Source organism: Lutra lutra, chromosome 5 (assembly GCF_902655055.1).
Source record: "Lutra lutra chromosome 5, mLutLut1.2, whole genome shotgun sequence".
Taxonomy (NCBI): Eukaryota; Metazoa; Chordata; class Mammalia; order Carnivora; family Mustelidae; genus Lutra; species Lutra lutra.
The window spans coordinates 147014417-147027143 of NC_062282.1; the positions used below are offsets into that span (position 1 = coordinate 147014417).

At 49.4% G+C, this 12727-nt stretch overlaps 1 protein-coding gene, 1 long non-coding RNA gene and 1 pseudogene across 5 annotated transcripts in view; 2 read left to right on the plus strand and 1 right to left on the minus strand.

The window, feature by feature from the left end:
- SEMA6A (semaphorin 6A) overlaps positions 1–4294 on the plus strand; it is a 128187-nt gene extending 123893 nt beyond the window's left edge. For all 4 annotated transcript variants that reach the window (XM_047728980.1, XM_047728982.1, XM_047728981.1 and 1 more), the window contains one exon: positions 936–4294. In XM_047728980.1, coding sequence (XP_047584936.1) covers positions 936–2131 — 1196 coding nt within the window. In that variant the 3' untranslated portion in view covers positions 2132–4294. The remainder of the gene's footprint in view (positions 1–935) is intronic.
- Positions 3542–5208, plus strand: LOC125099690 (uncharacterized; annotated as a pseudogene).
- Positions 5209–7374: 2166 nt separating this feature from the next.
- Positions 7375–12383, minus strand: LOC125100345 (uncharacterized). The gene is made up of 3 exons (XR_007127511.1): positions 12225–12383; positions 10870–11909; positions 7375–7741 (listed from the first exon to the last, which is right to left on the minus strand). It is a non-coding gene; the product is annotated as an uncharacterized LOC125100345 (long non-coding RNA).
- Positions 12384–12727: the final 344 nt, after the last annotated feature.

The window sequence follows — 12727 nt, forward strand, 5'->3', positions numbered from 1 at the left end:
AGAAACACAGCCTCTGGGTTAATGTAGTGTAAGATTATTGACGGGTGTAGTCACATAATTTTTATTAAATTGAAGAGATTAGCTCTGCTGAAGAATCTCACCGTGACAGCAAATTCTAGCCGTAATAATGAGACCTGACACTTCTCAAACCCACTCCAGGGCCCCAAATGGTCTTTTTTTTTCTAAATATTCTTTCAGTTCAAGTAAGGGAAGAGCTCCGTTCAAATATTCAGCATATTTACCTGAAATTGAGTGTGCATGGGTTTTTGGTTTTTTGTTTTTTGAAGGATGATACAAAATTGGCATAAACATTTGTAATGTGAGCTTTAGCTGTTTTTTTTTTTTTTTCCCACCATAAATGACACACAAGGTCTTTCTTCCAGTTGCCTGAAATGCACACATAGCTTTTCCTCCAGATAGAGGCCATGGTGCCCACAAAAAAGTCAGCAGAGAAGACCCTGGAACCCTGGAGCGCTGGGCCATTTGTTCATTTAACAGGCATAAAATTGTTGCCTCTTGCTCACCCACCACCCAGACTCAACGTATCTCCCTTATCCCAATTTCCTGAGGGGAAGACTGAGAAAAGATTGGGGGGGGGGGGGCGGGAACAAATTCTGTAAATGAAAACTGTCCTATTCCGCAGACTGAAGCAAGTAGAAAGAGCATATGCTTGAGAGAGGGGGTAGGGAAAAAGGCACTTTTTCAGAACACAAAGGCGGCAACAAATGAAGTCTATTTACATATGTCATGGGGAGGGGAGGCGACTTGGAGAGGATTAATTAGTTAATGTCTGGCAAGCTGCGCCCCAAAACAAGTTAGGCACAGGTGCTATTGTCACTTATTACTGTTATTAATTAACGGGGTGAACGCCAAACAAAAATAAAGCCCCGCGGCGTGCTTTCACTTCTTAACACCCAATACGATGTCTATTGCAGGAGTGATTCGGGAAAGTTACCTCAAAGGCCATGACCAGCTCGTCCCTGTCACCCTCTTGGCCATTGCGGTCATTCTGGCTTTTGTCATGGGGGCCGTCTTCTCCGGCATCATCGTCTATTGTGTCTGCGACCACAGGCGCAAGGACGTGTCCGCCGTGCAGCGCAAGGAGAAGGAGCTCACCCACTCGCGCCGGGGCTCCATGAGCAGCGTCACCAAGCTCAGCGGCCTCTTTGGGGACACCCAGTCCAAAGATCCGAAGCCGGAGGCCATCCTCACGCCACTCATGCACAACGGCAAGCTCGCCACGCCCGGCAACACGGCCAAGATGCTCATCAAGGCTGATCAGCACCACTTAGACCTGGCGGCCTTGCCCACCCCGGAGTCCACCCCGACGCTGCAGCAGAAGCGGAAGCCCAGCCGTGGCAGCCGCGAGTGGGAGAGGAACCAGAACCTCATCAACGCCTGCACCAAGGACATGCCCCCCATGGGCTCCCCTGTGATCCCCACGGACCTGCGGGCCTCCCCCAGCCACATCCCCAGCGTGGTGGTCCTGCCCATCACGCAGCAGGGCTACCAGCACGAGTACGTGGACCAGCCCAAAATGAGCGAGGTGGCCCAGATGGCGCTGGAGGACCAGGCCGCCACCCTGGAGTATAAGACCATCAAGGAACATCTCAGCAGCAAGAGCCCCAACCACGGGGTGAACCTGGTGGAGAACCTGGACAGCCTGCCCCCCAAAGTCCCCCAGCGGGAAGCCTCCCTGGGCCCTCCGGGAGCCTCCCTGTCTCAGAACGGCCTGAGCAAGCGGCTGGAAATGCACCACTCCTCCTCCTACGGCCTTGACTATAAGAGGAGCTACCCCACCACGAACTCGCTCACGAGAAGCCACCAGGCCACCACTCTCAAAAGAAACAATACTAACTGCTCCAATTCCTCCCACCTGTCCAGAAACCAGAGCTTTGGCCGGGGAGACAACCCGCCCCCCGCCCCGCAGAGGGTGGACTCGATCCAGGTGCACGGCGCGCAGCCCTCTGGCCAGGCCATGACTCTTTCGCGGCAGCCCAGCCTCAACGCCTACAACTCGCTGACGAGGTCGGGGCTGAAGCGCACCCCCTCGCTAAAGCCGGACGTGCCCCCCAAACCCTCCTTCGCCCCCCTTTCCACATCCATGAAGCCCAATGACGCGTGTACATAATCCCAGGGGGAGGGGTCAGGTGTCGAACCAGCAGGAACGGCCAGGCGCGCGCCCAGCTCGGCGAGGCCCTCCACTGCCTGAGTACCCACCAGACCAAGATGGCCGCGGCGGCGCGGAGGACGCTGGGTCCCCCCCTCGGGGGCGCAGGGGGACTCTGGAAAATTGGGCCACGTGGTGGGGTGAAGGTTTGCGACGCGGGACTCACCTCCATTCTCTGACTTCACTGTCCCCTCACGCCATGCAGCAGGTCGGACTCACGAGAGACTTGAATTCTCATCACAAACATGAGCCAAAAGCACATACCCCCCCACCTTAACACGCATGCGTGCGTGCCTGCGCACGCGCACCCACCCACACCCACACCCACGCCCCACAACCCACGCCCACACCCACACCCACACAGTGCGCACCTGCAGGGGAACAATGACTGCAACCTGTTGTCCAGGACTGCACGGGGCGCTGCCCACCAGGGCTGGCGTTCCACCGGCAAAACACAAAACACATTTTTAAAAATCATGAAAATTAAAAAGACAAAAAAAAATTAAAAATAAAGAATTCCTTGGTAATTCTAACTCAGACTTTAACAATGGCAGAAGTTTACTATGCGCAGATACTGTGAAATGCCCACCAGTGTTACAGCTTTCTGTTATTAGCAGATGAATGCCATGTTGGGCAACTATGTCATAGATTTCTGCTCCTCTCTTTTAATGAAATAACGTGACCGTTAACGCAAGTAACTCTTTATTTATTGTTCACCCTTTTTTTCCTTAAGGAAAGAACTCTTCCACCTACCATCCTATGAACAGCGCTTCAGAAAGGCCCCTTGAAAGTTAAACTATTTAACGGGAAATCCATTAACTGGAATAATTGAGTTTATTTTTACAATAAATTCACTGAGTAAATAAGTTGGAGCTGCAATTCTGAGCTTTGTGTTTGGACTGATCTCTAGCTAAAGGAAAAAGTTGAGAGGGAAATATTTATTTGAATCAACCCATTAATTTGCTGGTCAGGTCTCTGGCCCATAACATGCAAAAAATTAATTAGTTTAAAAGTCCTTCCAGATCCTAACTTACAAAGCATCCGGGAGAGGAACTTTTAGAATGACACGTCCTGCGTCCCGTTGCTGCCAACATGGCTTTGTCAGTGGTTCTTACTTTCTGTGAAGGCACCAGCTTGTGATACCCATCTCATTTCACCTTGCATGTGAGACAGCAAACAAAATCCACTAAAGGCGTGAACTAATTAATATGCTGGCTGCTACCTTGCATAAATTAATGGTTTGCTCACACGGGTTTTTCGTGGGGTTACATCTGTGAATAGCCTCTTTTCCACATGTAAATTTGTGCCTTACACCTGAGTTGTGTACACTTGTAAACTGTCGTTATGATAAACTTTCCTCCCGCCTTTTGAAATAAATGCAGATATTTATTTGACCCTCCCTCCCCCCACCCCCACTCCAGCCCTCCGGAAAGATTAGCATCTAGCAGATGGAAGAAGAATGCAGTGGTGGTGGTTAGAAGCCTGCCCCCTGGGAGAGCTAGGCGGCAGCACACCCTCCAATTCACACTTCCTTCTAGTGCCAACTCCAACCACCCTCTGGCCGTGCTACCCAGCATGGACACCAGTGTGGTAGGTGGCAATACCCTGTCTCCCTCCAGAGCTCCCTGCTTCCCTGGTATTCTCAGATCATTTCAACACGGTGATATCCTTATTGACCAGCGGAGAAGGGACTAACGTCCCAGCCCTCATTTCTGCTGGGTCCACTGGCTGGAGAACATGCCGTGTGCGCAGTTGCTGGGCACCTGGGAGTGTCTCCAAGCTGTGGGCTCAGCACACAAAGAAATGACATGGAGGTAGATGCAGGCGGGCTGGTCCGTGCTGTGATGGAACAGTAACTCCCAAGTACAAAGCCAACCACAATGGATGCTGCAAAAACATTGACTGGGGCAGAGGATTTTTTTAATTTTTTAACAAACTTCTTTCATCCATTTGTTGTTATTGTTTGTACAGGGGCGGGGTGGGGGGGTGTTTGCCCCCCCTTGGTTCTCATTAGCTCGAGGACACAGAGGGGACTATTGTTTATCATGAACAAAAGAACTGTCAACAGAATGTAAACAGTGAGCATTGTTTGGGGTCGTTGTGTTTTTAAACAGTTAAACAGTATATTTGGTGGCCTCTTTGTCTCTTTTTATTTCCAGTTTGATCTTCTGGGTTCAGTCTTGTCTTTAAAAAGAAAAAAAAGGAAAAAAAATCTTTTCAAGAAAGACGATTGGGGACAATTTTGAGTTGGCTGGTGCAAAAGTGGTACCTCTGTAATCAGAGTGAGACTAGGTGTGTCTTGAGGACTCCCGTATTAGCTTCGCGTTCCTGCAAACCTCCCTCGCAGCTTTGCTGCTCTTCAGGGTAGGTTTCTGTTGTTTTGTGTTGTTATGCTTCTCTTCTCTTTTGTTAGCGGAATCAATGTTCACATCCCCTGAACTCTGTACCCCTGAAACCGCGAAGAAGTCTTTTCTAGAAACAGATCATCGTTTTTTCCCTTCTCCCCGAAGCTTGTCCCCCAAGAGTATTGACCAGGCAGCACCCACTCTTGTGTCCCCACGGGTGGGCCTCATTGCCTCAGCTGTGTTACGGAGACCTGTGTCAAAACTTTCATCCTGCGTCCCTACCTCCCAACAACTTATCACTTGTGGTGTTCTCCCTAAAATGCCCATATGTATTGAGCTGGTCTTTTACATTTAAGTATTTTTTTCCCTTTTCTTTTTTTTTTTTTTTACCCCCACTGCGTGTGGGGGGAGGGTCCATAAACCTGAGTGTGCCTTTGCTTTCCACCCTTGCTAGACACTGGTAGATGCAACAAACTCAAGATTTCTATTTGTTGTAAAGTTGTAAAAAATATTGTGATGTCACCAACTTTCCTTCCATCTCCACATCCCGTAACATCTGATTCATGACTTAATGTATGTTGTAAAACAGAAAAAAAAAGAAAAGAAAAAAAAAGGGAAAAAAAGACAAAAAAAAAAAGCAAGGAAAAGGCTCTTTATTACTTAAAAGTAATAAAACAAGACTGTTCTACATTACCCTTTGTGTCCTGAATGCTTTTATTTATCTCTTAGTTTTTTCCTTTTTGAATCCCACCCTCCTGGGGTTGGATTCTACTCTTTCCCCATCGCTGTCTGGTTTCCAGAGCATAAACAACAGTGGGGTCAGTACTTACACCCTGCCCAGCCCTCAACTCCCAACCCAAATTATGATGCGTTTTCTCTCCTTGTACCCCAGCCTGGAGCTGGGTTGTAGCAGAAGCCACCGGTAATTAAAAGGCAGGGCACGCACTGACTCCCTCCATTCATTTTCCGCATTTTCTTTTTATGGGCTTGTTCATCATCAAACATTTATGGCAGGTTTGATAGTTTAAGAGATCAAGGCTAGGATTTTAGTATGTAGGGTCCACTAAAAATAGATCCTTGCCCAGATGTGACTTAAGCCTTTTTACATATTAATAAGCGGGAGGGTGCGGGATTTCACCCCTCGTTAGCATTTCTCTCTTGTTACCCAGAAGACTGGGGTGGAGGCATATTGGGATGGAACCCTGTTATTTTGCGCACTAGCATTGCGAAATGCCGAGATAAGTTTTTCCCCTCTGGAGTATTTTTAAAACCGTTATTTAAATAAGCCCTCAGCCTCAGTATTTTACTTTTGACCCTCTGAAGTCATTTTTTTTTTAAGTGTTTTAAGTCAGCTTGCATGTGGGAAGCTACGGGGGGGGCCTTGGTTCCCCCCTATAGTGATGCAGTTACCTCTGGGTATTTCCAGCTCCATTTCGGGAATCCCACCCAGAGGGCCAGGCGTGTCAGGCACGAAACTGTCTAGAATATAGTTCCTGGCTCCTCACTTACAAGGAGACATGGGCAGGCTCTCTGAAACTGCCACCAGGATATAGGAACAAAGTGCTGAGAGAGTGGCCCAGAGGTTGAGGAGCACTAGACTACGTTTGAGCTGGTTCTTTTATTTTTTTTTTTAAGCTTGATTTATTTGTGAGTGACAGAGCGTGTGAGTGGAGGGAGGGGTGGAGGGAGAGAGAGAGAATCTCAAGCGGACGCTGCCACGCTGGTGTGGAGCCCGACTTGGGGCTCAATTCCAGGACCCTGAGATCATGACCTGAGCCCAAACCAAGAGCCAGACCCTCAACCGACTGATCCACCCAGGCGCCCCTGGGGTGGTTCTTTAGGGAATGAGCTCTCTGGACAGCTAGACCAGGAGGAAGGGATGACGTGTACAAAGTGGCCAGGTGCGCTGCCATTGAGAGACAAAAGGTTTATCAGGCCTGGAGCAGGGTCTATGAGAGAAGCTGCTGGAAGCAAGGCTGAGAAAGGGGAGACAAGGAAGGGGCTGGTTACCGTTTGCTGGGAATTGAGCGGAATGGGCAGCAGAGAGCCTCTGGAGTACACGACGCAGAAGCCCCATGTGTCTGTGCTTTATTTTTTTTTTTAAGATTTTATATATTTATTAGACACAGAGAGAGAGAGAGATCACAAGTAGGCAGCGAAGCAGGCAGAGAGAGAGGGAGAAGCAGGGTCCCTGCTGAACAGAGAGCCTGATGCAGGGCTGGATCCCAGGATCCTGAGACCATGACCTGAGCTGAAGGCAGTAGCTTAACCCACTGAGCCACCCAGGTGCCCCCGTGTCTGTGCTTTAGAAAGCTACCGGGCAGCAATGTGGAAAATGGACTGGTCCAGAGAAAGGCTGCGGTGACGGGGCAACGTGCCCAACGGCACACCGAGTAGGTAGGAGCACCACGAGCAATAACTCCTCACCTGATTTCAGATTCTTTAAGAAACTGAACCGAATCAGCTCTGTGACCGTCCCCCCAATTTGCCAAACCAAAGACCTTCCTTCCCCTTGTGTGATCCATGGGTTTGCCCTGCCTGGCTCCAGCCAAATATAAAACTGAAAGAATGACCGACAGCTCGTCTGAATTTATTTATTTTTTTTTTTTTAAGGGGGGAAGCTGAGATCCAGGGAATGAAAGGATTTGCCGGTGATCCCAGAGCTGGTGGGAGAGCAGCTCTTCCAAGAACAGATTCATTGTCTCATACCCGCATTCATTTATAACATTAGAGCAAGACTAGCTAGGAAGAACTCAACACAGCCCCCACACACACTTCCCAACCCCTCCCCCACACCCCCGCAGCCCTTAGAACACGCCTCCCCCTTCCCGGGTGGAGCCCCCCAAATGCCTTCTTGAGGGCTGAGTCGAGGGGGCGGGCTGGAGCTAGAATCAGACCGGTTGGAAGCCAGACCATCCCTGCATTGCAACCAGATACCCGCAACGGTGGCTCTCGCCGCAGTCAGCTTTGTTCCGGTCTGGTGAAGGGGTGACAAGAACAGACAGGTGCAGCCGGCATTCTCGCTGGGGCCCCCGGGATCTCCTCGCTCAGACTCAAGAAGTGCCTCAGATAACCCAACTCTTTGATTGTTGCTTGCTGGTGGCAGGGTGAGCGGTTTCTGCTGAGGGCTTTTAGACCGCAGGCCCTAAGGGGTGGCTGTCCCAATACAGCCAACGGGCTAGGCAGCCGAAGGGGCCACGGCTGGCATCTGAGACCGACAGCTTTTCTTAACCGCCGTGTCAAGGAAACCCAAACCAAACAGGTCTCGTAGTTCAGCCTTATAAGTTGGCAGAAGCCACACAAAGCATGGCCCCGGAACCCCAGTGCCTACGTTTGAACTGCCCGAACAAAAGCTCTTTCAAAAAAAGTCATACAGGAAGTTGAGCGTAGAAGTATCCAGAAGGCACCTACAAAGTCAGGCACTGGCATGTTTCTGCTCGAGGGAAAGGGGCGAGGGGAATTTAAAAGAACGCCTCCGTAACAAAATAACATGATTAAGGACATAATCCTCGTCTTGGCTGAGCACGGTGACAGCTGGGTGTGTGCACTCGGTAACCCTTAGAAACCCCCATCTCACGCTTGTCTTAACCCCGGGTGGTGACGTGTCTCTTGCACAGAATCGGGAAGGAAGGGCTCCCATTTATTGATCGGGACTGCCAGACAGATGGGGATCTTCAATATTCCATTTAGAGTATTGTGTCTCCTCAGCTCTAAGCCCCCGGGGATGCCTGGGGGCGGGGGGTGGGTGACCTCCACAGAGGGCTGGGCTGCACTGATGTGCATTAAATGTGGCTGGGCAGAAAAATGTGCAGATGTCCCTCTAGCAAATGGAAATGAAATTTGAGCAAATCAAGAGAGGCAGCTGAGTCGTGGGGAGTTCCCCATCCCCCTCTGCAAACACGTCCACACAGACAAGCACCCACAAATGCTTATCACGAGGCTTTCTCCTCTTGGGTCTAATACCCAAAACGTCCCAGTGGTCAGAGCCCGTGTTTGTGGAAGGGGGACCCTTTGGAAGATCTTTTGCCCCCTTTCCTGGTAAAATGTGGGTTTCGCCTGAGCGCGTTCTGGTAAAAAATAAACTGTCGTCAACAACAGCCTCAGGGACGGAAGCAGAGGTGCCTGGACACAGGCCCCTTCCAGCTCCGCTGACAATAAACTCAGGTGGCCAGCGACTTTCTCATTCTTCTCAACACTTTCACATCGAAGAGTCTCTTGAGAATCATTAACATACCCAGAGCAAGTCATCGGTCCTGTTAATGGGCCACAATAATGGTCCAAATAAGGGGATGCTAATGAAGGGGAAAAATAGGTAACCATGAAATCAGAAGCATTTCTCACTGACGATTTTCAGCCAAAAAAAAAAGGAAGAAAGTGACATTGGACACAATACCAAATGCCAGGAAACCAACATGAAAGAAATTCAGGCGGGATTCCCAGGGGTCCTAGGATGAGCCAGATGATGGAAAATCTGTGTCGAGAGCACAACGCTCTCTTTTCTCCTGCTCATCGTTGACAACTGCCCTCGTTGTGTTATGGGGTTGGTAAGGATGTGAGCCGACCTTGGCAAACTTAGTGTCCGTTCTCTGGTGTGGATACTGAAATTTCTGCACGCATAGTGCAAAAGCATGAATTTCAACAGTAAGGCTAAGGTTTGTTTCAAAGACATTAGAAGGGGAAGGGTACCGCCCAAGGGAGGCAGGGCTTCCAATGGCCAGCGATGATGACAATTTACCTTGATAGCATCTTACAGTTTGCAACCTAATTGTGTCCATGATATGGCTTGATTCTCCTCACAGCTTCGTGGGGGCAGGTCATCCCATGTATGATTGTCCTCAGTTTACAGAGACTGGGATTGGGAGAGAAGGAATCCATTGGAACACGGATCACCATGAAAATGTAGTAATGTTTCAAAAACCTGTGAGCTGATGTCACTCCCTCAACCCTCTTGGGGACACCTCAGGTTACACCAGCACTCGGCTTCACCAAAGGGGAAAAGCCTCCCACAGCATTTCCCAGGAGAGATGATTACAACAATATAAAGGCCCCAAAATAAAGGCTAGGCACACACGTTCTATTTTAAGGGCATTGTGCTCTAAGATTTTTCCAGCATTAAAGAACACATCTCTTCCTTCCTGCGTCTGCAAAGTCCTGAGGCCTGCCGTGTTATTAGGAACTGTCCACAAAGCAGGAAAAGGGAGAGCCGAAGCCAAATTCAGCGACCTCCCTTCTTGAGACGCACCCTGCCACTTCTGGGGCACTGACACAGACTCTCAGTGGACCAAAAAAGAGGTGAAAGGCCAGCTTTTATAGCTTCTTCATCCTACTCAAGCTGCACACATCACAAGAGAAGTTTAAGAATCGTCTAAGAGAACACAGGGTTGATTGGGAACAGAGAAGAGGAGCCCTACACCTGCAAGGGTAAAGAATTTGCTCACCCTTCCCATCACAGAAGATGGAGGTAAAGAAAGTGTGAAAGGAAAGATAAGTAAGAAATATCACTGTTGTCTTTTCAAGTTGGCACCATCAGCCACTTAGGGTACCAACTCGACACCAAGACTTCCTCTCTGGTGTCAATGGTGGGATAAGTTGGTGGCGACCTAGCAAAATCGCCCAGAAAGAGACAGAAGATAGAGATTGCCTCTCCCTCGGTATGTATCTTCCTCCTCCATATCACTGTCCATATTCCATGTTGCTATGGCCGCAGACTGGCCCTCCCATTATTAATAAGCTACTTGGTATGAGTGCCTCAGTGCAGAAGAGACAGGACCATCTTCTCCGCAATGGGACACCGGGCCTCCCTCCTGCCTGGGGGACAGCATGGCCCAGCCAGTCACCACACAGAACTCTTCTGCAGTGCTGCGAAGAAGCCAGCATCTTCCACCAGCCACCATGAGAGGAAACCACACACAGACATCACTCAGTGGGAGAGGAAAATGGCCGTTCTTTTTAGAACTCCATTGTCCTCTTTCTGCTTGTGCTTGGTTGGTTGGTTGTTGTTGGGTTCCTCTGCTTGTTTGCCAATAGAAGCCCTGTTCCCACAAAGCCTTTTCCCAGGACACAAAAATGCATTTTAGGCTGGGTTGCCACTAACTTTGCTAACTTTGGTAGAAAATTTACATGTAATTCCAACTGCTACACAGGGCTACCTATTCAATTCTGTTCTCAGGAAAGGCAGCAAGCCTTTAGAAACATTTGATTTTTCCCTGATCTGAAGGGTGCCAGTCAATAACCAACTGACTCTGAAAAGGGAGTTTTCTATGCCAAAGCATGCATTCCAGGACCACACCAAATGCTGAAGTCGTGCTGAACAGAAAAGACCTGCCTTCTAGAACAATCCTGGGGAAAGGATACATTTTTTGGTGTGGGAAACAGAGCTGTCTATTGAAGTTGGACCCAGGTATTGGCTGAATTCAGTTCTTACTGGTGTTTACTTTTATTTAAGGACCAGGATTCATCCCCCTCTGTTTCCAGGGTGAAGAGAAGACCTGTGATCACATTTCTTGGTTGGAGAGAAAAGATAATGTGTTAGACTTATATGTATAAACAGAAATAGGTAAATAGTCATATTTCCTCCTGACTTTGTAATTTAAACAGTGTAAGTCAGTAGGGAAGGGCTGTAATTGGATCCCAAGTAAGTGAGGTGAAAATTACTAGGTGTTCGGCATCTGCATTTTGTTTTAATTAGGTGACTCTAAGAGCAAGATCAAAAACTTTTCCTTGTCACTCAATCTGTTGAGCTTTCTAATCGAGAAACCAAAGGGCTTGTTTTGTCCTCAGGAAAGAGTGACCCAGAAAGATCCTCTCTAATTATTTGGCCAGAGCAGCAGACAAGCCTGGGCCCAGGGAAGAACTGGGCTCAGTGGGGGGGGGGGGGGGGGGGGAATACCATGAGGGTGATATACCCCAAAGCCAGCTCCCCTGTCCAAAGGCCAGCCCCCAGAGGATCCTAGGAACAGTTGTCCCTACTCTGGCAACTTAGAGTTTTTGCTTCTCACAACACAAAGGAGCTTGGACAGAAGCACCCATGTTGTGAGTCTGTGGGCCTGGCTTCCGGTCGAGCTGGCCTCTGTGTTTCTGGTGGGGGCGGTCTTTCAAACTCTCCCTGGGTTCATTTGCTTCATCTGCAAAGTCGATTTAAGTTATGGCTGCCCTGCCTGCCTCACAGGAGTGTGGAAAAGTCACTCGAGGTGAATGTTTACCAGCACTTGGAAAACTCAAATATCGCGCTGTGTCCTCCTCCTCCGGCTTGGCATTCCAAACCAAGATCCGGTCCTCAAAATCTTCAAATTAAATAAATGACTTGAAGTCCCCATCCTGCTGATAATGAAAATGTCTCTTTTTTCTCTCTCTCTCCTAAATTCTCATCTGCCAACAAAAGCAGCCAGCCGGACCTGGTTAAACAGAAGACGAGCTTGGCCTGAGAGTCTGGCTCTTTGTCACACACGTAACCCCCTCAGCCACAGGATGTTTGCACGGCGGGGGCTGGGGGCCTCTCAGCACCTGAGAGCTGCTCTCCTCCTCCTCCCTCGCCCGATGCCCGGGCTCTGGAGGACAGGGGGGTGCCCTCACTAAATAGGCCCTCTGCCTCCTACCTAAGGACTCTTCCTATCTGCTCGGCCTGAACTATTCCCTCCGGGCCAGACTCTCTGGTCTCCAGAATGGACCCCAGAATGCACTGCAAAGGACAAAATTGAAAGGTCACTCACCCCGTTTGTCCATGAGGTGTATGCCCATGGCCACCAGACCTGAGGCCAGGTGTCCTTGGATCGATGCAGGGTTTGATCCCAGGCCCCTGGGATCTGAGCTGAAGGCAGATGCTTCACCTCCTGAGCCACCCAGGTGCCCTCATGCACTACTTTAAAGACACAAGGGGGAACGGATCCTGTAGAAAATCAGCAGGCTTCCCCATTCTGCACACAGAAGAACACATACATCTCACTGCATGGTGCAAACGTGCTATAGACACATAAATGCGTGCATACATGAATAGACACACTTTACAAAAATAAAACTCAATCAGCCAGTGCATGTGCTATATCAAGACCTGGTTTAGGAACCCAGCCTCCAGCAAGCCTTCCCTGCGCTCCCAGGCAGTATGGGGCTCTCCTTCTCTCCTCCCCCAAAGTACCCCATGCATCAAAGTCTCTAATATGTACCACCATGCATTGGAAAGATCTCCTTCTCCATTTGGCTGTTAGCATATCAAGGG